General features: G+C 45.6%; 1 protein-coding gene across 1 annotated transcript in view; it reads left to right on the top strand.

Annotated features, from left to right (window-relative positions):
- Positions 1 to 26,577, top strand: part of EGFLAM (EGF like, fibronectin type III and laminin G domains) — a 179,489-nt gene that overhangs the window by 135,419 nt on the left and 17,493 nt on the right. The window contains exons 13-18 of the mRNA XM_082623155.1: positions 282 to 471; positions 9,921 to 10,046; positions 11,425 to 11,668; positions 14,923 to 15,034; positions 19,864 to 19,980; positions 22,371 to 22,551. Of these exons, the coding sequence (XP_082479281.1) occupies positions 282 to 471; positions 9,921 to 10,046; positions 11,425 to 11,668; positions 14,923 to 15,034; positions 19,864 to 19,980; positions 22,371 to 22,551 (970 nt within the window). The remainder of the gene's footprint in view (positions 1 to 281; positions 472 to 9,920; positions 10,047 to 11,424; positions 11,669 to 14,922; positions 15,035 to 19,863; positions 19,981 to 22,370; positions 22,552 to 26,577) is intronic.

The following is a 26,577-nucleotide window of genomic DNA, read 5'->3' as shown; positions in this document are numbered from 1 at the left end:
CATGGTACACTGACTGTTGGGTTGATCTTGGCTCCAACCCACCTTCCCTTCCCTTCTAGGTTTCAAAATCATCCCTTCTCGAAAGACAGCCCTCTGAGAAGCTCTCTTGAGTTTTCTATGGTAACCGTGGGTTTAATTTTCCAGTAGGACAGCGACTTAAATACAGATGGAAGAAAACACTGGCGCTATAAATTTCATCTGAACCATGTCCCTCATGAAAATCTGTTGTGTTTTAGCTTTTGACTTTGTGTAGTGAGTTACTGTTTCCATCTTTCTTAAAGGGCCAGTACAATAAAATTACCTTCCGGACGCCTCTCTATCTTGGTGGGGCTCCCCGTGCTTACTGGTTGGTGAGAGCAACAGGGACAAACCGAGGCTTTCAAGGCTGTGTACAGTCACTCACTGTTAATGGGAAGAGAATGGACTTGAGGCCCTGGCCACTGGGGAAGGCACTCAGCGGGGCTGATGTGGGTAAGTGGTTGCCCAGTGGGTGGGATGCTCTCGTGGGACTGCCTTTCTGCTTTGGGCCAGGGTGGGGAGAAGCTTCATGGGCTACAACCCTAGGCAGATGGTCAATGCAGAGCTTTAGGAGGGAGGTGGGCCTGAGGGGTGAGGTTGGTGCTCTGAAGACATGATGACCTTGACTCTGAACACTCAGACGTGGTACATAAGACCAAGGGTGGACCAAACCCTTGGTTGTGTCCTGCTCCCATCTTGGCCCTCTTCATGAAACGTAGCCTGGTCTCATCTGACAAGGCAACAGCAATTCAGCCCTTTCACCCTTCCTCACCCAGTCCAGTGGAAGAACCAACACAATAATGTAGAAAGATCGTTTGTATACTCTTTGCTTCTAAAAGAAGTGGCCACATTCCAATTCTTGACCACCGTGCCAAACACGTTCTTGACGCCCTCTCATTTATTCCTCATACTGACTCGAGGAGGTAGAAATTATTATTATACTTATTTTACACATGAAGACACTGGGACTTGTAAAAGTTAAAGAACTTATCTAAAATAAGGCAGAACTAGGATTGTGTTTTTTTTCTTTTTTTCTATTTTCCTTTTTTTAAATTAAGATTATTTTTTGAGTAGTTTAAGGTTCACAGCAAAATTGGGGGGAAGGTACAGAGATTTCCCATATGCCCTCTGGTCCCACACACATGTAGCCCCCCACCCCCCAATTATCAACATCCCCCATTGGAGTGGTATATTTGTTACAATTGATGAACCTGTTGACACTTCATAATTGCCCCAAATCCATAGTTTACATTATGGTTCACTTATAGTGTTTTATGTTCTATGGGTTTGGACAAATGTATACTAACATATATCCATCATTATGGTATCATACAGAGTATTTTCACTGCCTTAAAATTCCTCTGTGCTCTGTTTATTCATCTCCTCCCCCCATCTCCAACCTCTGGCAACCACTGATCTTTTTATATTCTTTATAGTTTTGCCTTTTCCAGAATGTCATATAGTTGGAATCATACATTATGTAGCCTTAATATATTGGCTTCTTTCAGTTAGTAATATGAATCTAAGTTCCCTCCATGTCTTTTCATGGCTTGATAGCTCATTTCTTTTTAGCACTGAATAATATTCCATTGTCTGGATGGACCACAATTTATCTGTTCACCTACTGAAGGACATCTTGGCTGCTTCCAAGCTTTGGTAATTATCAATAAAGCTGCTATAAACATCCAGGTTTTAGGGTGGACATAAGTTTTCAGCTCTTTTGGGTAAATACCCAAGAGTGTGATCGCTTGATCATGTGGTAAGAGCATGTTTAGTTTTGTAAGAAACCACCGAACTGTGGACTGTATCATTTTGCATTCCCACCATGAATGTATGAGAGTTCCTTTTGCTCCACATTCTTGTTAGCATTTGATGTTGTCAGTGTTCCATATTTTGGCCATTCTGATAGGTGCATAGTGGTATCTTGTTGTTGTAATTTGCATTTCCCTGATGACATATGATATGGAGCATCTTCTCACATGTTTATTTGCCATCTGTATATCTTCTTTGGTGAGGTATCTGTTAAGATCTTTGGCTCATTTTCAATTGAGTTGTTTGTTTTCTTATTATTGAGTTTTAAGAGTTCTTTATTTATTTTGGATAACAATCCTTTATCAGATGTGTCTTTTGAAAATATTTTATTATCTGTGGCTTGTTTTCTCATCCTCTAGACATTGTGTTTCACAGAGCAGAAGTTTTTAATTTTAATGAAGTTCAGCTTATCAATTATTTCTTTCATGGATCCTGTCTTTGGTGTTATATCTAAAAAGTCATTGCCTTACCCAAGGTCATCTAGGTTTTCACCTATGTTATTTTCTATGAGTTTTATTGTTTCATGTTTACATTTAGGTCTGTGATCCATTTTGAGTTAATTTTTGTGAAGGGTGTAAGGTCTGTGTTTAGATTCTTTCTTTTTTTTTTTTTTTTTTGTATCTGGAAGCCCAGTTGTTACAGCACCATTTGTTGAAAAGACTAGGATTGTTTTTAAAGAAATAAGGACATTTATTCCATCACTGAAGGCAGCAGATAGATAATTCTAAGGTTGGTTAACTCAATGACTGTTTTAGTCAGCTAGGGCCACCATAACAAAATACCACAGACTGGGTGTTTAAACAACAGATATTTATTTTCTCACAGTTCTGGAGGCTGGAAATCCAAGATTAAGGTGTTGTCATGTTTGGTTTCTCCTGAAGCCTCTCTCCTTGGCTTGCAAATGGCCACCTTCTCACGGTGCCCTCACATGGCCTTTTGTCTGTGCTTGAATCCTGTGTCTCTCCCTGTTCTTATAAGGACACCAGTCAGATTGGATTAGGACCACTCACATGACCTTATTTAACTTTCATTACCTCTTTAAATGCCCTGTCTCCAAATACGGTCACACTGGGAGTTAGGGCTTCAACCTATGAATTTTGGGAGGACACAGTCCAGTCCCTAACAGTGACTCAATGATGTTAGAACTCTGGGTTGGTATCTCAGTGGTTCTCTTGTTTTTCACTCATAATCCCAAGATGGTGCCCCAATTGTGAGCATCACATCCTCATATGACATTGTTATTGCAAGAAGTGGCAAGCTCCTTTCTTGGGTCTCTTTGTTCTCCATCTTCAAGATGTCATTTTGAAGGAACGCATGGTGAATACCACGTGCACACGATCTAGCTTCTACCATTCACATTTGGCTGCATTTGCTCTACCACATATGATCCTATTCCTCCCTCTCTCCATTTCTGAATCAGAGCTAGGATTCGATCTTCATGACTCCAAGTACAGTTTGTTTGTTTTGTTTCTTTGTTTTGTAGCTAATATTAGTTGAGCACCTACTACATGTAGCCACCATTCAGAACTACTTTAATCTTCTCAAGATTCCTACAAAGTAGGTGCTATGATTAGTCTTAGTGTTTACAGATGAGAGCTGGTGGTTCAGAACAGTTAAGTAACTTGCCTAAGGTCACACAGCTAGGAGGTGGTAAAGCTGGTAAATGGTGACCTCAGCAATTCTGGCACCAGTGCCTGCCCTCTTAACCACATCTGCCACATCAGAGGCTCCCAAATTGGTTTCAAATTGCTTCCTTCTACTTTTCTCACTCCTAAAGGTGACACCATTGTTAAAACTACAAAAGATGGAGTTTACTTGAAAGGAAAAGGTTACTCTCCACCTGTTATTCCCTATATTACTTTTTCCCTCAATTGATCACTTGGTCAAAGCAAGCAATCAACAGTAGTGACTAAAGCTATTACAAAGGCTCCTGCTGTGGTAAGGTGAGAACCAGCAGGCCCACGAGAAGTCTCCCGTGGTGTTGAAAAGTCTGGACTCTGAAGGCAGATTGCCTGGATTTGGCAGGTCAGTTAACCTCTTTGAGACTCAATATCCCCATCTATAAATAGTAACTGCCTCATAAGATTATTTTGTCCGGATGAGTCACGGTGCATATAGAGTACTTAGAATAAAGCCTTGCACATAACAAATATGTTGTAAATGTTTCCTTTTGTCGATATTATTAATATTCTGACTCTACCAATCCACAGGGTATAAGTTGTTTCTTCTCTCTTCATTGAACTAACAGGGAAACAGCCCTGAAGGACAGATCTGGCAGTCTTGTAATCTCTGACAGGTAGTTAAGAAGTTGCAAAATTGAGTAAGGGCCAATTTCTGATGGCGTTTTAAATTCTCACCTGGAACAATACCATTGAGCAGATGAACCCGGAGGACCCACCTTGCTGGCTCTGGGATCCCTGTGGGCAGCTATTGGATTATTCCCTTGCTCTCTGTCAACCTTAGTGGTTGACACTTCCCATCTTCCCCCCTGGGGTACAAGAACAGGGCTGGCTATCCTTCCTCACCTCCATATTTGCTTTCCTTTGAATAAGTCCTCTGGAAGTTCAAGTTCCTATAACTTAAATGCAGTCTCACCATGGAGGAGACTGGGCTCTTGGAAACAGCGGTGAATTTCCCGTGGAGATGCAAGCTTCCAGAAGAGGGTGAGGACAGTTGCACATCATGGCTCCTTCCCTCTGATCTCTAACTTGGCCTTGCCAGCTTCAACCACAGTTTTTTCTCTGTCCCACCTCCCCAAACCCAAGAAACCTGTTTCCAAGGGGCCTTTCATTACTCGACCCCTCCCACCTCATCTCCTTCATTAAATTGTTTCCAGCTATTGGATTCTCTGTGAACTCACATTCTAGAATAGTCAGCAATCTCAGCAAAATTTTGTATTCTCTGGCCCAGACTTTTCTTTTATTATTTCCACCCAAATTCTCCAACCTAAGCCACCACCACTCATTTTTTCCAATCCCTTCTTGGATCCCCACCCTGCAGTGTCACAGAGCCAACTTCCCAAGTTATTCGAGACTCATGAGGTCTGCAGGGGCCACGGGTCTCACTATGGCTTATCACTCTCTTACTCTTTCTTCCACTTGGTAAATACTTATTTAAGCTCCTGTGCTGGTCACAGCACTGGGTGCTTAAGATAAAGCAATAAAGAAGACAGGATCTCAGCTCATCCCTCCTGTCATAACTCTCCCTAGGAGAGACCAAATTAATCAAATAAACATCACAGAAATAAATGTAAAATTACAATTTGGAGTGTTACAAAGGGGAAGTGCAATACTAATGTATAATAGGGAGATTTACGGGCTGGGGGTCAGGAAGAGCATTTCTGAGGCTGTAATGTGAACATAATATCTGAAGCAAGAGTAGGAGTTAAAAAGCAGAGATGAGAGGGAAGTGCACTCCAGGCAGAGGAAATGCCCTGTCCCATGGGAGTATGAGGGGAGGTGGGTCTCATGATCTTGTCTGTGTTTTGCAACGGTCCCTCTGACTATAGACAGCTTTTTGGAAAGGATCTTCATGGGGGGCATGTAGACCAGCTGGGAGGCTGTGCAGGAGTTGAGATCAGAGATGATGGTGGTTTGATCCAGGGTGGTAGTGGTGACACACTTGACAGATCCTTAGGAGGGGAAATAGACAAGCCTCATTGTCGCGCTGGATTGCGGGACGAGGCACAGGGAGTCTGCTCGCCGTCCATGGTCTCCTTAGTGTATTCCACTCCACCTTCTCTTCCCTCCCTGGGAGTCTGATCTCTCTCCTGCCCCTCACTTCATTATCTTGTGTAAACTTACATAACAGCTAGTGTATAGGAAGTATCAGTGTCAATAAAAGTTATTTTATATATTGATGATGCAGTCCTGCCAGCTCCCTGTACACAGGATCTGGCACCTCCTTCCTCCTACTCTCAGAGTTGAGAGTTCTCCTTTCTCAGACTAACCTTTTTATCTACACTCTGCACCCATCCTTCCCTATGTTCCTGGGACCTTGCTGCCGAGGTTGTCGCTTCTCAATAACCCAAGGCTTCTTTTTTTTTTTTTAACGTCTTTATTGGAGTATAATTGCTTTACAATGGTGTGTTAGTTTCTGCTTTATAACAAAGTGAATCAGTTATACATATACATATGTTCCCATATCTCTTCCCTCTTGCGTCTCCCTCCCTCCCACTCCTCCAGGAGGTCACAAAGCACTGAGCTGATCTCCCTGTGCTATGCGGCTCCTTCCCACTAGCTATCTATTTTACGTTTGATACTGTATATATGTCCATGCCACTCTCTCACTTTGTCACAGCTTACCCTTCCCCCTCCCCATATCCTCAAGTCCATTCTCTAGTAGGTCTGTGTCTTTATTCCTGTCTTACCCCTAGGTTCTTCATGACATTTTTTTTCTTTTTTTTTACTTTTTTTGCGGTACACGGGCCTCTCACTGTTGTGGCCTCTCCCGTTGCGGAGCACAGGCTCCGGACGCGCAGGCTCAGCGGCCATGGCTCACGGGCCCAGCCGCTCCGCGGCATATGGGATCCTCCCAGACCGGGGCACAAACCCGTATCCCCTGCATCAGCAGGCGGACTCTCAACCACTGCGCCACCAGGGAGGCCCCCATTTTTTTTCTTAAATTCCATATATATGTGTTAGCATACGGTATTTGTCTTTCTCTTTCTGACTTACTTCACTCTGTATGACAGACTCTAGGTCCATCCACCTCATTACAAATAGCTCAATTTCATTTCTTTTTATGGCTGAGTAATATTCCATTGTATATATGTGCCACATCTTCTTTATCCATTCATCCGATGATGGACACTTAGGTTGTTTCCATTTCCTGGCTATTGTAAATAGAGCTGCAATGAACATTTTGATACATGATTCTTTTTGAATTATGGTTTTCTCAGGGTATATGCCCAGTAGTGGGATTGCTGGGTCATATAAGCTTTCGTATGCTATGGACCCTTTTGGCAGTCTGGTGAAGTCTATGGACCTCTTCTCAGAAGGATGTTTTCAAATGCAGATAATACATATACATGATAGGAAAAAATTATATTGAAATAAAGCTATATAATAAAGTTCTGTTATTAATGTATGTGCTTCTTTATAAAGCATTAAAGAACAGGATTCTTCAATGGTGGGTGCAATTACGACCATGCTGTCAAAGGAGTGATGAGAATAAATGATGTTTTGAGATACCCGCAGCAAATGGAAAGTGATTCACCCCGTTCTCAGGTCCATTGGGCACAATTCACAAGAACTGCTAATACTGGAGATTCGTTACCTCCATTAATAAGTAAGGGAAATACTCAAGTCCAGTTAGAGATCATGGAAAATAAAGATAAAAGTTTTTCCCCATCAAAGTTCATGGACGCCTTGCTCTAGCTTATTCACACCCACTCAGGTCCTCTCCAGCTTCAACCAGTGCCATGTTTGCATGACCCTGGACCCTTCTGATTCGGGAACCCTGTGGACTTCTCTCCTCTCTTTCAAAACCTGAGTCCAGCAACCTTCCAGGCCCCCTGTCTGAACTTCCTGTGATGGGGTTCTGCCTTCCACTGCAAAGCAAAGCTGCTCCCCTGAAGCTGTGAGTGGTTCTCTCTTTGCAAACCCCTCCTGGACCTCTCAGCGGTATTCACTTGACTTCTCTCTTGGCTTTTGCTTCCCCTGAGCTTCTGGGAACCCACCATGTCTGGGCCCTCTGTGTCCTTCATCTGTTCCCCCTTTGTCTTCTCTGCCAGTTCCTCACCCTCCTTTGGTGCCCTGGGATTTCCAGGGGCCCTTCCATCCTGTCCTCTCTCAAGGAGCGCATATGTTCTTGGTATCAGGGTTGCCCCTACCTTGCTGCGGCCCCTCCAGCCCTCACCTGTGTGCAGGAAGGGCTCAGCAGCAGATATCTCCACCATCACCTTATGCTTAAGTTGAACGAAAGCCAGCTGCTCTGCTCATTGGAAGCCAGGTCCTGTTCCCAGCCTCCCTCATTTCCTTCCTCTTGCCACTCTCCTTTCGGTCTTCCAAGCTAGAAGCCTTGAGGTTATGCTGGAGTCTTCCTCCACCTTCAACTTCTAGAATGAACCGGCTACTCCTGCTTGCCCTGTGCCTCTTTGATTGTTCACTTTCTCTCCATTTCCTCTGTGATCACTCTCTCCAGCCGCAGTTTACCTCCCCGTAGGATTTCTCTCCTCTTTCCCACCCCCTTGGCTCACAATCTATCTTGCATACCATTGCCAGCACAATCTTGCTAAAACACTGCATTCATCAAGTAAACGTCTCTGGCTGGCTTTCAACCCCCCTCTCCGTCAACTCCCACCTATAAAAAATAGTTACAAAGCAAATTTGTAAAATAATTTTCCCCATGTGTATCTAAGATAAGCCAAGGACTCCACTTCGTCCTGTGGGACAAGACCTTCTCTGAGAAAGCCTCCCAGCCCACAGAAATCGGTGGAGCATGGGGACCTGTGAGAGTTTGGCTCTCCAAATTCAAGTTGGCTTCTCTATGGAGGCTGTGGTTGCTGGAAATGTTCTCAGGGCTGTGGCTGAAAAAAAACAAGAGACCACTGTCACTTCTGCCTGAACTTCCAGTGGCCCCCAGCTGGAATTCATAGAGGCCAGCCCACCTGGCTGGAGGGGCAAGTCATCTGGAAGGGCTGTAATTAAATTCTGTTATCAGCTCCTGGAGTGGGTCTCCTCTCCTGGGTACACAGTATGCCAAGTCCTTCCCCCTCCTCCTGAGGAGGCTTTCGGAAAAGAAAAGACTGGATGCGTTCAAAAAAAACAGATGACTGATGATGAAAGGATGAGAGAGTCACCTGTTGAGATGACACAGGCCACGGGGGTTCCTCATCTCATGGGGTGGTGGGGGGTGGGGGAGAGGGGTGTAGGGGGGCGGCTACCAGCTCCCACGGGTGTCACATTGGAGACTGTGTGATGCAGAGCTGGACCCCTCGCGGCTCAGCCAGAGATGCACCCCCTTTGCCTCCATCCCAAGAAAAAGGGCTTTGGACTCACCTTTGTAGTTCTGGGCCAGGTTGTGGCCCATCTGCCTAATTTATTTCTTATACACAAGGAGAAAAGGAAGAGCAAAGGAGCAGAAGAAAAGCAGCCCAGGAGGGCTTCCCTGGTGGCGCAGTGGTTGAGAGTCCGCCTGCCGATGCAGGGGACGTGGGTTCGTGCCCCGGTCCTGGAGGATCCCACATGCCGCGGAGCGGCTGGGCCCGTGAGCCATGGCCGCTGAGTCTGCGCGTCCGGAGCCTGTGCTCCCCAACGGGAGAGGCCACAACAGTGAGAGGCCTGCGTACCGCAAAAAAAAAAAAAAAAAAAAAAAAAGCAGCCCAGGAAAAGTCAGTTTGTTTTCACTTCATCTGGTGACCTACACTTGAAAATGACCAAGTGTACCTTTCACGGGTCTCTCCGATGTGTGTTTGGTAGAGAGAACTAACCCATCTGATGTTGAACCTTTTGGCACTTTTTACTTCCGGTCACCTTGCTGTCCCTCATAAGACTGTAACCTTGAATTTAGAAGTAGAGATTCTGGAACCCCCTGCTAAGGTATTATGGAGACCCCCTCCCCTCCCTGCTCCAGACAAACTAGTTGACAGTCCAGGCCAGTTAATAAGCTTCTGACAAGGCTCCTTACCTCCTTCTGTGCTTATCTTGCTTGACCCAACATTCAACCAACAAGGCGGGCAGCACTTAAGGTAATTGGGGCCAAATAAATGAGAACGCTTTTAACATAAACACTCTGGTGACATTGGAGGGACGGTAACACACTCTTGTGAGAACAACAGCGAGATGAGTTACCGGCAGAAACAACTCTGTCATCCCTGTCAGTGGTCATAAAATTGCCCAGTTATTTATTGTTTGATTTCCTGTGTCCACCGTGTTTGAAAGCATCCCTGTTCTAAAGCTCTTCAAAATCAAATTAAAATGAAGGGAAGTTCCACTTATCCTGAAAGCTGGTTTGCAGTTCTGCAGAGAAGCAAATCAACAGGAGTGGGGCATGAACTGTATTTGTTCAGAATCGTGAGCTGTCGGCGTGCTCAGTCTCGGACTGGCTCACGTGATGAATTGGCTTTGTCGTTCCCGTTCTGTATTTAGGGGAATGCAGCAGTGGAATCTGTGATGAAGCCTCCTGCGTCAATGGTGGCACCTGCACAGCAAGCAAAGCTGACGCCTACATTTGCCTCTGTCCCCTGGGATTTAGAGGTCGACACTGTGAAGATGGTGAGAAAGAAGCAAGCTGATGGCGATTTCTGTCTGCATTGTTAATTCATGTTGATGTACTTTTTCATCAATGTACTTTTAGCAAGGTCCCAGATATTTTTATGGGATTAATGTTGCTTTGTTGGGAGGGATGGGAGAATCTTTTCTTTAACCAGCTTGGAGTGTCTTCAAGTGTCAGAGCGGCAAACCAGCCAAAGACAAGTTCTCTTTAAGATGCTCCTGGGCCAGGCTCTGGTGGGCTCATCTTGGCCCTCAAATAGCTTTGGAAAGCCTATATTTGTGTAGTTTGTGTCAGAATTTGAAGCATTCACAGCTCAGGCTCCTTAGACTATCTGATGGTTTCAGAGGAAATGTTGGGAAGGTACACACAGAAACATTAACAACGTGATGTTTTTCTTTGTACTGTTCTGCTGAATTATTCTACCTCTCAATACTGTATATATTGGTTATATTTATATATATACACATATGTATACATACATATAAACACACACATGCACACACAAATACACACATATAATAATGGAAATTTTGAAAGAGTTAAAAGATTTTGGAAAAACCAAGCATTCACAGCTCAGGCTCCTTAGACTATCTGATGGTTTCAGAGGAAATGTTGGGAAGGTACACACAGAAACATTAACAACGTGATGTTTTTCTTTGTACTGTTCTGCTGAATTATTCTACCTCTCAATACTGTATATATTGGTTATATTTATATATATACACATATGTATACATACATATAAACACACACATGCACACACAAATACACACATATAATAATGGAAATTTTGAAAGAGTTAAAAGATTTTGGAAAAACCAAGCAGGGTTGAACATGTTTTAACTTTTCTGCCAGTGATTCAGATTTGGCCCTAAGACACCATCCGGGGGGAAATTTTTTTTAACACTGTCTAATCTCAAATTTCTCGTCACCTAGAAGAGGGCGTTGTGAGTCAGAGTAAGCCAAAGCTGTTACACACCATCTTCATATTTCTGTAGGCTAACACACTAAGGGTTGATCTTTGCTCACGTCACTGAAGGCCAGTGGGAGGACTGTACTCTGCCCCATGTAGTCATTCGGGGACGCAGACGCCTGCCTTCTAGTGGCTCTGCTGGGGCCTTAGAATCCTCCACTGATTCCTGCATCCAGCCAGCAGAGGAAGAAGAAAGAGCAAGTGGAGGATGGAGGGAAGCTTTAGGGGCCAGACCTGGAATTCTGTGTACTACCCCCACCCACATTCCAGTGGCCAGAACTCAGCTACACCACCCACCTATCTTCAGAGCAGCTGAGAAAGAGAGTTGAGTTCTGTACCCAGGAGGAAAAGAAGATGCTGCTTCTGGCACGGAGGGATTTCTAACCACGTGCTCGTTCTTTCAGCTTTCACCTTGACCATCCCTCAGTTCAGAGAGTCTCTGAGGTCCTACGCTGCAACACCCTGGCCACTGGAGCCCAGACATTACCTTTCCTTCATGGCATTTGAGATCACGTTTTGGCCTGACTCAGACGACGGCGTCCTCCTGTACAGCTATGACACGGGCAGCAAAGACTTCCTGTCTATCAACATGGCAGGGGGCCACGTGGAGTTCCGCTTTGACTGCGGCTCTGGGACTGGTGTTCTCAGGTAAGGGCTGAGACCGTCAGGGTCCCCCTCCCCTCAAAAGCCAGACAACAGTCACTTTGAAGAAAGAGAAATTTGTCATCTACCAGCTTGCTCTCTTCCTGTCTTCCCTACACAGTTATCTTTTCTGAAACCTGTCCTGATTCATACAGATGACGTGCTTCCCAGAGATCATGCTCTCCTGCTGGCAAGGTTTCCTCTTCTTGAATAACTACCCAGTCCTCTCCACCTAAGATCATGCAACGCAATCAGCAGAAACGTGATAAATTGTCAATCGGCGCCTTGCTCAGAGCATCACTTAGTGGGCAAATATATGACAACTGGTTTAAAAAGTACCAATAGAAATGTAATGAACAGAAATGTCCTTGGTGACCTCACTTTATTTATTTATTTATTTTGTCCATTGGAAGAGGTGTGTATCAGAGCCACAATCACTTAAAAACATCAAATTATTATTCATCTGCCCTATTCCCCACAAACGTCCTATTGATAGAAGCTTAACAAGTTGTTTCCATTAGATTAAGAGGATTTCAAAAGGACACCGGCTTCCTCACCAGCACTGGGTGAACACACTGTGGCATTGCATTACACATGCTCCTACGTGAATAAATACAGAATTGTCACGTAGTCATTCACTGCTATGCATCAATAGATTGGGGTGGCCTCACTTTAAATTTTAACTTTCCTCTTGCTTTATTTCTTTGGTGGCAACTAGTTATCTGGCATGGCTCTTGTTCTTCTGCATATAGAGAAGCTGATAGCAAATCACCAGCAACTGCAAAGACCCTTCCCAGACCAACGTGCTCGTGAAGGCTGTGTGATGACTGGTTTCAACAGCATGGAGTAACTAAGTGCTTCTGAAGCGCTTGCTGGTGTCTGCAGGTTGGGTTCTGGGTTATCAAAACTTTCCTTCTGTGATCTAGTTTGTACTATTCATTGTGGCAACATCTTTGTGAATCCCTCAGAGCCTTCAGTTGGGAGGTGCAGATATTTTTCTTACTTGTTTATGTCTCCCTCTTCTCACCGTGTTCCTCCCATGGTAGTTTTTACCTTCAAGCAGGAGGCCTGCTAATCTAATGCAGGCATGCCTCTTGTTCCTACATTTGGCGATTTCTTCGCTTTTGAAACACACTGCGGTGTTTTGTTCAACACTGCCCTGCAGCAGGAAATCGGTTAGTCTTTGTTGTTGTTTTAAAGGAAATCCTGGGCTGTATTGAATCACAATTCATATTGCTAGACTGTCATTTCTAGAAAGAGTTTGTCACTGAGATCTTATAGCCATGCGTTGCCCTTAATTGCTGATCATTTTTCATGGCTGATGGGAAGTGCTTACTGCATTAGGTTTCAACAATTCTTTAAAAGGACAGTTTGTTTTTGTCCTTAAGGGCTGAATTCCTACACATCAGTGAGCCCTCCCACCTTGGGGAATGGACAAACACTTTTGTACTTCTGGTTATGCAAGAACATCCTGTGTCTCAAGACAACTTTGGTGGGTATTTAATTGATTCAATTTACATATGATTATGCAAAACAGTCTAAGCAATTCACTTAGAACTATTTGTCAGGTTGAGAAAGGAAGACACCTTGAATATCACCTTGTACTTTCAAATGGCCTCTTCCTGGATGAGGAATGAACAGAAAGGGCTGGGGAAGGTCGGGGCTCATCAGCCCTCCTCCTGCACAGATTGCCCCCTGCCCCCTGCACCTCGACAGTGGCAGCTCCAGCTACGGGGTCACAGTGGAACCTTAGAAGTCCAGCATTTCCCTCTTTCATAATTCTGTTTCTATTTTTGACAAGAGGTGTTTTTCATTTTTTTTCACATAAGTTATTGCTTCCCTGCCTGTCAGGAAATGCTCCTGGAAAAAGAATTATTTAGTATTAGGTGTGACGAAAAGGAGGCAAGAACTCAGAGATTCCAAGGAACAGACCACCGTCTGCTCCCCTGGGCCATCCCCTCTCCAGTGTAACTGACCGATCACCGTTAGTGTTTCAGACTGCGCTTTGGAAGATGTTTATTCTGAAAACCACTTCCAAGACTTCCTGCTTCATTAAGACAATTCAGTGAAACACTCAACTACAGGAAGCTGCGGAATTGGCCAGATCATTTTAACTTTAGGAAAAGGATAAGGTGGTCTGATTTATGATGAACTTGATTCAAAAATCGAGACAACGGCCGTGAGCTCATAATGGCCACAATCAGTATCACTCTGCTGAGGGAAGCCGCGTGTCGACAGGGAGTGACCTCTACACAACAAGAACAGGCTCAGGCACCGTTAGTTATTATGGAGATGGGCTGCGGAACAAGATCTTTATTGCATATCGATTGAGCCAAGGTGATTAAATTCTAATTGCTAAGGACAAATGGCAAAAGCATTTGCCAGAGCAAAAAATCAAGTGAGGGGGTGGAGACCTTTCAATAATTGTGCCTATTAGTATTCCTGGTGGGTTTCTAAAGAGAATCCAGGACCAAAAAATAACTGGGAGGTTCAGTGAAGGCCAGGAACTATATAGACATCTTTAGAAACACAAATGCAATACTTATACCCTTTTACACACCTCGCTGTAAAGTGTAACATGTAAAACTCTTATCAATATCATTTAAACTTCAAGTGTTTCCATCTTGAATTAATAATTGAATTGTTAAAGTACTTTTAATCCTTTTCACAATATCAGACAACATGGAAACTGTCTCCCCAGTATTTTATTATGAAACATTTCAAACATATAGAAAAGTTGAAAGAATTGTACAGTAAAATCCTTATACCCACCACCTATAGTCTACAATTAACGTTCTACTGTATTTGCTTTATCATGTGTCTATTTATCCTTATAGTCCCCATCCATCCATCCATCCACTCATCTTATTTTTATGCATTTCAGAGGATGCTACAGATATCAGTACATCAAGGAATCTGTTTTACATCATAGCCTATATAGTTTTCTCTTCTTCAAAGCTTGTATGCAACTCTGATCACACTTTAGCTTCATGTCACCCCTCATCTTGAAAACCAGACTAATCCTACCCCCATTTCAGACTTGTTGTAAGGAATAAGTAAAGTGGTAAGTGAGATACTTACTCCTCCCATGAAGGGTCCAATAAATGGAGCTAGCACCGCTGTGTTTACCAAGAAGATTTTACTTTTTGCTGAAGGGAGTGAGGTGCCTAAGGTTGGCACGTTTCATGTGAGCCAGATTGGTGGACGTTATTTCTAACGCCAGTGATGCTAACCCATGCTCAGTTTCCTTCCTTCAACAGGAGTGAAGAGCCCCTCACCCTGGGTCAGTGGCACGAGCTGCACGTGTCTCGCACAGCAAAGAATGGTATCTTACAGGTGGATAAACAGAAAGTAGTGGAGGGAATGGCAGAGGTAAGAAGGATGTCGCCTCCTGATGGCTTATGTGAATGTGGTTACTATTTCCTTCCTGTCTTGGAGGTGAAAGTGGCAGCATAATGATTAAACACAGTGCCAGTTTACCTGGGCTAACAACCAAGCTTCCCACTGGGCAAGTTACTTAACTTTGCAATTCCTCAACTGTGAATGGGGATGATGATAAGAGGGGCCTCATAGGGTGGCTGGAAGGATGGAGTGAGCTCATACAAATGTAGCGCTCAGAAAACTGCCTGCCTACGTCCATGCCTCCCAACCTCTGCCTTTGTTCATGTTCGTGTATAAGGAAATTCAGAACACAACTCCAAGGCAGGGCCAGAGATGGGGTGGTCGCACAGCTGACAAGGACACAGACTCTGAAACCAGACTCACGGGGCTCAAAATCTAGCTCCATTCCTCACCAGTATGTGAATTCAGAGCAGTCACTCGATCTCCCAAGTTGGTGTTTTTGCATCTAAAAAATGGGGTAATGGTGACACAATAATGATGTCTTATAGAATTGTGAGAATTAGAATAACTGTGTTTATAAAACACCACAGAACCTGGCATATGATCAGCACTTTGTAGCTTTACTTATTGTTAATAATGTGCTATCATAATAGCCTCAAGAGCTCAGAATTTCCACTCAAGTTTATAACGTTCATCCATGATTTTATTTCCAAGGTCATGTTCAAAGGAAAATGACATTTTTAAGGAGCGATAAGAGAGATTTGCTTTAAACTATAACCTACTGCGATTCTGTACACACATGAAATTTACAGACCTCTAAAGCAGAGGGGACTTTAGATTTGCCAGGATGTTCATTACAACAGTCTTCATTTTGTGCCTCACAGATTTAAAGGGGGGCATTGATGAATGTGGGTGTTCTGATAAGGAAACGAATTGATAGAAAAAAGAAGAGGAAGGAAAAGGGACTCTTGGTGGTAGGAGGTATTTGGTTGAGGAGGAGAGAAGAAAGAAGGACACACATGTCAAGAAGGCAGCTTTGGGGACAGCAATGGTGGGTGGTCCTATCAGAACCAAGGACCTCCTTGGGAATTAGAAGAATCAGAGACTGGGCTCTGCTTCAAGAGGCGAGTACCTTAGAAAATATCCCATATATATTTGTGGAAGGAAGGAAGGGAGAGGGGAAGGGAGGGAGGAAAGGTGGAAGGAAGAAAGGAAAGCAGGGAAGAAGGAAGGGAGACAAATAAAGGAAAATGGATTTTAAAGGGAGAATGGGAGTCACTTCTTGTACAATCCAGAAAACTCTAACAGCTGACTTTAGTCCAAGACAAGATTGGAAGCTCACAGGCATAGATCTGACTGTGTGTTGACTTAATAATATAAATTCAAAAAAGCATTGTATCGCTTTTGGCTCTAGTTACCAACATCTGTAAAACAGTAACAAAAACTTAGGATGAGCCCGTTTGTAAATAGGGAGCTTAAGGCCTTTGATTCTAAATAAGGAACTCTTCAGGAGGCAGTATTTACCATTGGGATCCTACAGTGAAGAGGTAACACAAAGGTAGAAACCACACCTCGGGTTCTGTTACTACCACGCCAGGGAATGAGAATTAGACAATATGGTAAAACCAGTGTCCTCCCTATTGGCTATTTGAACGGATGGAGCTGACCGGAGGGCTGCCCACCTGGAAAGCAGTATAAACATGTGGGAGGGAAGGCGTGGCTGTTCTGTGTGCATTTGAGGGTAGTTCTTGTGAGGCTGCCTTGAGACAGGAGTGGGAAGGCCCAGTGCTTGATCTCCAGGAGTTAAACCTTAATCAGACCACCCCGCAGGGGTCTCTGCCCCCGCAGCTGTCCTGTCCATACCGTGTTCAAAGGTGTGGCTGAGAGGGGCAGAGGTCTTGGAGCTTAGAGATGGGTGGGGACGGGGATTAGAGGATACTGCTGGGGGCTAACCCAGCCCCTAAGTATCCAGGCTACACTCGGGGCCAGATTGCTGGCTGCAATGAGAAACATCAACAGTGCAGGGTGAGCCAAGCTATGCAGACTCAGAGGAAAGGCAGTGCTTCCCAGGGCTTCAGGAAAACCCAACCAGGCCGTTTGCTCAGGTTTTCCAACCACTCCCAGCCCGAACGGAAGCGGGAGATCCAGGCCCAGAGCATCCCAGGGCAGAACAGGCCCACCTTGGTGCCTCTGTTTGTTTATCTCCTGCGGTCCTGCGTGGGCGTGGCCGCTGCAGCCCCGCCTCTTATCCACCGGCCGGTGGCGGGGGAGAGTTTTGATGGGCAGCCAAAAGGGACGCCTCTCACCCCACGAGACCCCGCCCCGTTCTCTGGACCCAACCAAGAAACTGCAAGTGTTTTCTAAACGGCCTGCTTCTCTGAAATCCCTTTGACCCTGCAGCCTTCCTGCTTTGCTCCTAGTACTTTATTTTAAAGACAAGATGGAGATGGGTTCATGGGGGTGTGTGCTGACAGCTCCTGTCTGGTTCTCTGTTTCATGGGGCCACAGGATTTCGCGAAAGCCCTTCTTTGATGACCACCCTGCTCCACCTCCCCGCTAGTTAAATAAGAACCCTCGAAGCTGCCTGAAGGTTATTGACGGAAGGCAGTTCAATCTGTCTAATCCAAGACCTCTCTGCTTCTACCTGGCTGGACCCCGCCACCGTGAGCGCTCCCCTACATGGAGCTCCCTCCTCTCTGTCTCCATCGCAACCAGATCCCAAATCAGTTCTCCTCCCTCTGGCCAGTTATATTCCTAAAACACAGTCTGACTGTTCTCTCTCCTGCTGAAAACTCATTGCTTTTGGGGTGAAGTGCACAGTTCTATCCATGCATGATCTGGTCCCTCCTTGCCTCTGCCCTATACCTACATGCCCTCTAAGCCCTGACTTGTCCAGTTTCTTTCTCAGTTCTAACTCTCCCTAGTGCACCTCCCCACTCCTTAGGTCTGGGGTAGAGTATGCGATGCCCCCTCCCCGCCAGGTGCACCCATAGTCACCTGGACAGTCCTCACAGGGTTAATCTTACCTGCCCGGTCACTTGTCTGTGTTCACCCCAGCATAAGCCTCTGGAGGGCAGGGACCTGGGCTTTTGTTTTACATCTTTATTGGAGTATAATAATTGCTTTACACTGGTGTGCTAGTTTCTGCTTTATAACAAAGTGAATCAGTTATACATATACATTACATATGTTCCCATCTCTCTTTCCTCTTGCATCTGCCTCCCTCCCACCCTCCCTAAACCCACGCACATGTGGTCACCTTATCTTTGATAAAGGAGGCAGGAATGTACAGTGGAGAAAGGACAGCCTCTTCAATAAGTGGTGCTGGGAAAACTGGACAACTACACGTAAAAGTATGAGATTAGATCACTCCCTAACACCATACACAAAAATAAACTCAAAATGGATTAAAGACCTAAATGTAAGGCCAGACACTATCAAACTCTTAGAGGAAAACATAGGCAGAACACTCTATGACATAAATCACAGCAAGATCCTTTTTGACCCACCTCCTAGAGAAATGGAAATAAAGACAAAATAAACACATGGGACTTAATGAAACTTAAAAGCTTTTGCACAGAAAAGGAAACCATAAACAAGACCAAAAGACAACCCTCAGAATGGGAGAAAATATTTGCAAATGAAGCAACTGACAAAGGATTAATCTCCAAAATTTACAAGCAGCTCATGCAGCTCAATATCAAAAAAACAAACAACCCAATCCAAAAATGGGCAGAAGACATAAATGGGCTTCCTTATTTACTGTTGTTTGTGCAGCACTTTGTACCTGGGACACAGTATGTACCCAATGATATTAGTTACATTATTAAATGCTGCTACTGTTTGTATTTCTTTTGACCATAAATCAAAGCAAACAATAACTTATGTTACCCAAAGTGTGTTCATCCCCCAGAGGTCCCAAATGTGTATGTTATCTTAGGACATTTTAACACTTTGCTTAATTAAGACTCATGTTTAAAGGAGTTTAGACATTACATCTCACACACTGCTTGTTATCTAGCCCAGCTGTTGGGTTTAGGCTGCTGAAATGACCAGAAGCAGGGGAAGCCTTTGGGGATTGGCAATGGGGAGTTCTCTGAGAACCTGGAAAAGAATTTCTCTGCCCTTGTATTTGATAACAAGGAATGCCTCCCACCTGCCATACCTTCCCTTTCTCTTGGCCTAAAGTGATTCTATCTTTACCATTAGTGAATATAACAATAGCTGCCATACTGGAACGCAGATCCTGCATCCAACTCTAGGCAAAGTGCTAAATCAGTGGAATCTCAGCCGCCAGGACAGGCTAGACTGTACTGCAGTCGGCACACATAAGCCCAAAATAGCAGCACCTTATGATAAGGAGTTACTTCTCACTCACACTACATGTCCGTCAATGGTCAGCTGCAGCTTTAATCTGAGACCCAGGCTGAAGGAACAGGGCTTGGGGAAAGAGGGCATGGTGAACCACTCCTGGCTCCGAAAGCCTCTGCCCAGAAGTGATTAACTTCTCTTCTGCTCAAGCTTTATTGACCAAAGCAAGTTACATAGCCCCACTTGAGATTGACAGGTTGGAGGTAATCTTCCTGCAGGGAGAGGGGTATTGATGATGGAACAGTCTACCATATTCACTCGCATTTTATAGATGATGAAACTAAGTCTCAGAAATGTCAAGAAATTTAAACAGGTGGTAAGTAGCAATGCAAAACAAGGCAAAGGTCAAGCCAATGTGTAGACAGATTGTCATGATGAGTCTTGAGTCTCTGCCATTTGCTCCCTGACAGGGAACCAAAGGTACCTTTGGTAATCTTAACCATTTTTTTCTGAAGTTGCACCGTGTTTTGTTTTTAATCTGTTGGCAGGGAGGCTTCACCCAGATTAAGTGCAACTCGGATATTTTCATTGGTGGGGTCCCCAATTATGATGACGTGAAGAAGAATTCAGGCATCCTCAAGCCATTCAGTGGGAGCATCCAGAAGGTACAGGCTTCCCTTCCTCATGTGTATTGTGTGACCTTGACGGCAGACAATGGAATTGAGAACTGTGATCAGTGCAACCTGCTGCACCCAAGAAAGAAAGCTTGAGAAATTTTTAACATTTTTTTAATTATATTTTTTAGTGCTCAGAGCATACCTTTCCAACCCCACTTTCTTATAACGTCTGCTCCTAGCTATATCCCGCAGACATCCCATGAATGCAGCTCAGTGGAGATGACTTTGTACAGCACATCCACTAAAATATCCTGGGATTGTTGAGGGAGGCACCTGGCACCAGGTCGCTATAGACACTTCTACAAAAGGGAAGGAAGAGGATGGAGTCTCATAGGGACTCCTGCTTCTCTTTGGGGTCACTTTGCTTTTTGCTCAAGGCAAGACCCAATTGTTTTCGCCGCCTCCCCTCCTATCCCCACCACCATGATTTAACAGTTGTTCGTCAATCATGTAACCATATTCTTGAGCACAGATTAGAGTCCTTCTATAGAAGGTCTGGAAAAAAATCCACTCAGCTAGTAAAAGAGACAGGATGCTGACCCCATTCATATCTGTCTCTTATTCCTTCTCTTGGGGCTGGCCATGATCTCTCCAGTCATGAGATCATGTTCTGTCTGCAACAGATATGCAGGTTGACCCACCAACCCAGATGTCCAGGACCACTAAACACTGGGGGACAAGAATTTGAAGAAAAGCACCGCCGGTTCTTGGGTGTTAGCAGTATCCTGTTTACCACTGGAGGAATGGGGGCCACTGATCCCTTTCACACCTGCAGCAAAGCAAGGAGAGTCTAAGAGGATGGAGGGACAGTGAGAGAGGAGGGTCCTCTCACGGTTTGCACATCGGACTCTGGGAAGCGCCCCTGGGGCTCTGTACTCTGTATCCCAGTGTAGGGCCCAGAAAAGGGGCCCAGTCAAAATTTCCTCTCTCTGGTGTGCTTCCCTTTGTTGCTGAACTGTGATATCAGTGACACGTCAGTTCGGATCATTGTCCCTCCAGGAATAGAACAGGGACATGGCCCCCATCGGCCACGTGTGTAATCACAGGTTTGAAATGAGGAAGCGGGCTGAGTTGCTAAGAGGCTTCACCTTCCTTCCTACTGTGTCAGGTTTTGCCCCGTCTTCACACAGCACACACAAGCCTTTCCTCCTTACTTCCTGGAAAGGCCCTCCTCCCCTCCCAGTGACCCAGTCATTGGCTCTGCAGTGGGCCGCGCCATTCTTGGCTTGTTCAAGTCCTGCATTCTCAGCAAGAAAAGGAGGAGACTGCGGAAGGATTCTGGCTCTTGTCTGGCAGCTTCTGAGATTCAGAGCTAGGGAAACGTTTTCTCCCAGCTCTCCTGACACTCTAACAACTAGGCAAACCTGTGGAAACATGGATTAGTGGCTGGAAGTGCCATTGCTAATCTCTTAGGACCCCCTGCGTGGTGGACCTTCCCCTGGGATGTGTTCTCTCTGTCTCTGAGTTCAGCCAAGCCTGTGAGACTTTGAAATACCAACAGCTCAGGGCCAATGCACACTCCGTTTATTTGTGGCCGGGGAGACCAGTAACCTCACCCTATAATTCATCAGTTTCACTAGAGCCCCATTGCAGGGACAAAGGGTGACAGCAAAGATCTCTCTCATCCAGTGAATATGCACAGCAGTGCTAAGAATGTGACCTGAGTTTCACTCCAGGGAAGAGGATGTGGAGAGGAAGGGGATTCCAGAGTGTCAGGGGAGGCAGGAAGCAGGAGGGAGGGGGGCGATTGCGGAGGCCGAGATGGTGGAACTGGAAGAAGCTGCAGAGAACTCTGGCCAGGGAGACACAGCAGCACAATTCCACCACCTCCAGGCGCAATCACCCACCCTGGGATTCCTGCCTGTGTAGCATTTTGTGTTGGATTCTTCCTTACTTCGCTTTACTAGTAGCATCTCTCAACCTTGGCTGCACCTTAGAATCACTGGGAAGCTTTTTGAAGTTACCGATGACTCCATTTCACCCGCAGAGATTCTAGTTCACTTGATCTGGGTGGGGCTTGGGCATGAGTATATTTCTTAACCCTCCCCCGCTCCACCTCGGGTGATTCTAATATGCAGAATTAGAACCCTAATTTTGTGGTTATTGGGACTTCTTTACAACCTCACTGAGTAGCCAGGTCTTCCAGAGACAGAGGAAGCTGCGTGTATAGTCTTATAAATGATGCAGAGTGTCCCAAACACCAGATGTAATCACTTCAGTCCCTGTGTCACTTACAAGACTATAAAAGCAGCAACCGGACTTTCTCTTTTGTTTAAAGCTCCCTCACTAGGCATAGTTCACATTAGCTGAGGAAAGCTGTAGAAGACCGAAAAGACGTTTTCTGAATTCCTGAATTTCTTTACATTTTCTTTCCTAAGATCATCCTGAATGACCGGACCATCCACGTGAAGCATGACTTCACGTGGGGCGTGAACGTGGAGAATGCAGCCCACCCCTGCGTGGGAGCCCCCTGCGCCCACGGGGGCAGCTGCCGACCCAGGAAGGAGGGCTATGAGTGTGACTGCCCCTTGGGCTTTGAGGGGCTGCACTGCCAGAAAGGTACACCACAGGGAGGGTAGGGGGAGAGGGGGCTCAGGTGCTGCTTCTGGGAGCAGAGGGAATGGACGGACCATTTGGGGGACCAGTTGATAACCCTGGGACAGCCATACCAATTATTTTTATCAATGATGTCAATAGCATATTAGATGATGAATTATATATAAACTACTATAATTATTCAATAAGAATTAAAATGCTGAAACAGTTCTGTAAACAGTAAGTAAATAGTTCCCTCCCTTCCCCCAACCTACCATGGCTCCTTCCCTGAGAATCCCCTCATGGTCTAGCAAATCAAAAGGTTAACTCATAGGGAATTCCCTGTTGGTCCAGTGGTTAGGACTCGGCACTGTCACTTCCAGGGCTTAGGTTCGATCCCTGGTCAGGCAGCCAAATTAAAAAGAAAAAGTTTAACTCATAATATGGGTAAGGGAGGTTTCCAGGACTCCTACATCTGAGCCACTCCCAGAGCCTATCCTGACAGGTGGATGCCTGGGCTTTATAGACTGATAAATATCTTGACTAAATATTTTTGACTCCTACCTGTGAATGCAGTAAAGAGAAATCTGAGAAATCTTGCCAAGTATGGCAAAATATGAATTGTACATTAGTTGCTCCAAACAAAAATATGAATAACCTTCTATAGACTGCTATTTTCCATGCTGTGTATGTTTCCTCTGTACCGCAGTTTCCTCATCTGTAGAATGGGAATAATAGAGCAATGTTGTCTAACACAGAGAATTGTAGCGTAGATTAAATGAGGCAGTGCATATTCCTTAGAAGAATGCCTGGTAAGCACTCAACCAATATTAAACATTATTATTCTTGGTGAGAAAAATAAAATGCACCAGCAAGTGCTGTGAGCTGCTCAGCTTTCAACCTGCCCTCGTGTGAAAGCAGAGCAGGTCCCAGACCACAGGCCCTGCTGGACTGAGCTTTCCACACCAGCTCAAGGAGGTGGAGGCCACGGCGGGTCCACAGGAGGCCTGTGTTGTGCAGCTGTGTCATGTCAGGCCACATGGGCCTTCTTGTTAGAATGCCAGGTGACTTCACCTGTCTGGGAACTAATTAAAAAAGGTAGACAGGCCGGAAGGAAAGAAGGCAGCCATCCTAAGTGAAGGAACGTGCTCTTTCTCTTTCCTATTTGTTTCCAGGTTCCTGATTTTTATGAGAAGTGGGGCTTAGAGGAAAACAGGTAGATATTTTGGTACATGGAATGCTAGGAGAGGTTGTTTTGCAGCAGTCTTGGAAAATAGGAAAGGTGCCAGTTTTCCAGCTGGAAGACTAAGTAGTAGTATACTGAAATGAATTGTGAAACCTGCATGGCAAATCATATGAAATATATTCATTAACATAGCTCACCTTGGTGACGAACCCCCAAAGAAGAAGAACATTTGTGAATGAGCCTGATTATAATTCTAACAAGCAAATCACTGTTTAGCTAATAGCATGTACTTGAAGAGGTTTAGCTCGAGCGGCCCGTTCATTCAGAAAACTGGATCTGGATTTCACACTCCAGCATTTGAATCTCCTAGGTCTTCAATTTTACTGCAGGCAAATTCAAGCTTGCTCCTGCCTTAAATGCTAACACTAATGGCCAATATATAAAGTCCAAGCTTAAGTGAACATTTAGCTTTGGGAATTAAAGGAGGAAGGAAAGGATCACTTGTGATCTTGTTAACCCTGCTTTCCTGTTACAGAACATTAGCCATACAGATAAAAAGTGCTCACGTGTACAGCTTTGTAACTATAGGTTCGGGTTTCAATGAGAAATAAATCTCCCCAGAATGAAGAGTCAGATCGCTGAGGAGGGCCTGGGCCTCCTTGCAAGATCCAAGGGAAAGGACAGTGGCAGGGAGGCTCTGGGGGACTTTTAGGGCTCTTTTTCTTCAACATCCTAGGCTCGAGCCAAGATAAAACCCAGACAGAACATCAGCTGTCCTTGTGTTATATCAGTATTTCCTTGCGCTTTGAAATAAAGATGGTGTTTCTGGCAAAAGGGCAGCTGTGACCAATCCTAAGAAGATTCATATATAGGAGGGATGGCCTGTATCCCATAACGTCTCCTGTTATATGGCTTGAGAGGATTAATGGGACGCTGGGTGCAGGTTAGGACTGTTAAGGACAATTTTTCCAGGCCCCAGCAGGCTCTCAGGAGCGCACAGTTACCAAACAGACTTTTGAGGTGATCGTCTAGTCCTGCGTAAGGATCGGAAAGAAAGGGAGGAGCGCTGGTTCCACAGAAATGCAGGAGAACAGTCTAAAAGCTGGGGTATGTTCTTCGTGAGAAAGACAAAGAATGGTTAGAAGCCATCCTTGGTTGTCAACGAGCATCCTGTCTGATCCAGCAAGGTGATTCTTAGCCTCGTATATTTAAGGGTTGTTTCCGTCCCTGATTAACAGATCATGCTTCAAAAGCACGAACCTTGGGGCTTCCCTGGTGGCGCAGTGGTTGAGAGTCCGCCTGCCGATGCAGGGGACACGGGTTCGTGCCCCAGTCTGGGAAGATCCCACATGCCGCGGAGCGGCTAGGCCCGTGAGCCATGGCCGCTGAGCCTGCGCGTCCGGAGCCTGTGCTCCGCAACGGGAGAGGCCACAACAGTGAGAGGCCTGTGTACCACACACACACACAAAAGTACGAACCTTTCCTAGCACTCCCCACAGAAGTTAAACCAGTCCTTCTCCAGCGGGCAGCACGTTGTAGAAATCCCCAGCGCCAGGCCTCGCTTAGTCCATACCAAGGCGTACCTTCTCCGTCAGGAAATTAGCTTCTGGATCCTCAGTGAGTCTGGTTCTTTCTACCCTCCTCAGAGGCAAATTCCACTGGGACCCTAGTCGGGAGACTGGAAACTTGTTCTCACCTCTTGGTGATGCAGACAGGCTGGGGCCAGAAACTCAGACAAATCCTGGAGCGGCCCAGGCTCCCGGACCATCAGAACGTTGGGACCCCCGTCCTGCCCTTTGTCTCTGGCAAAATCAGAGGCAGGAGCAGAGCCTGAGCCCAGGTGGAGGTGGGCACCGGGCTCCCACTGAAATGCAGAAAGGTGAGCCTCTCTGTCCCCAGCCGGGGCAGGAGGGGCCAGAGGGTCTTCCGACTCCCAGCCGCGACTTCAGGTGCCAGCAAAACCCACAGGGCTTGGTGGTCCCCTCACCTTCCGTTTGGGGGCTGTCACTCTTAGGTGCCTTCTTCCACCTCAAACCTCAGCACTCCATGCTGAGCACCCCCAGTACCGAGGCCCTTTTCTCATCTCACCAGAGGGGTGTCAAAAAGCCGCCCTCCTCAAAAAGATACTCCCCCTGCTTAGAGATTTCTGTCTTCTTTCTCTCTGCTCTCATCCACATTTACCCACCTGCGTCTCCCAGTCCCTCAGGGCTCTTGTATTTAAGCTACTAACAAGTTAAGGCAGAGTTCCACGAAGCACATGTAAAAAATTAAGTTCCAAGGAATACTGATGGCTGTTTTGCGCTCACACAGAGAGACAGCCAGCATACATTAATAGGCACAAAATGGGAGGGGGCTTCTGGGGTCGAATAAATCTGGGTAATCCATGGTAAACAAACCACTGTCTCTTCTGTGGGACTTCTCAGAGCATTTGCTATGTTCTGCGTGTCCAAGACAGGGGTGCAGGATGCAGCTGTTTCCTCCTGGGGTTCCCCCAGCCCATAGCAGACAGGCCACTTGGGAAAGAACTCTGAGCCCGGTCCTCCTCTCCCTTCCCTGCATTAGTTTGGGCTCAGGCCATGAAGGACCCTGCAGGCCACTAGATGGGGTTGTTTCTCTGTAGCAGCTGAAGCTGCTCCACACTCACTACCGACCCCAAAAGCTAATGGCTTAGGTCACACATTTGTCAGAGATGCGCAGTCCTCAGAGATGGGAACCTGCCTGATCCATACTGATCGCCCACATTCTGGACATTTTATGTTGTGTTTAGTAAATTCACATCGTATTGCTGGGTGTGATTTGGGTGATTTTTTGGGCCGGGGAGAGGGGTCCCAGTGCATAAAACACATAGCATCATTAAGTATGGG

This window comes from Mesoplodon mirus (assembly GCF_964341445.2).
Source record: "Mesoplodon mirus genome assembly, chromosome: 5".
Lineage (NCBI taxonomy): Eukaryota > Metazoa > Chordata > Mammalia > Artiodactyla > Ziphiidae > Mesoplodon > Mesoplodon mirus.
The sequence above is the reverse complement of the archived record's forward strand: the minus strand, read 5'-3'. Positions and strand labels throughout refer to the sequence as shown.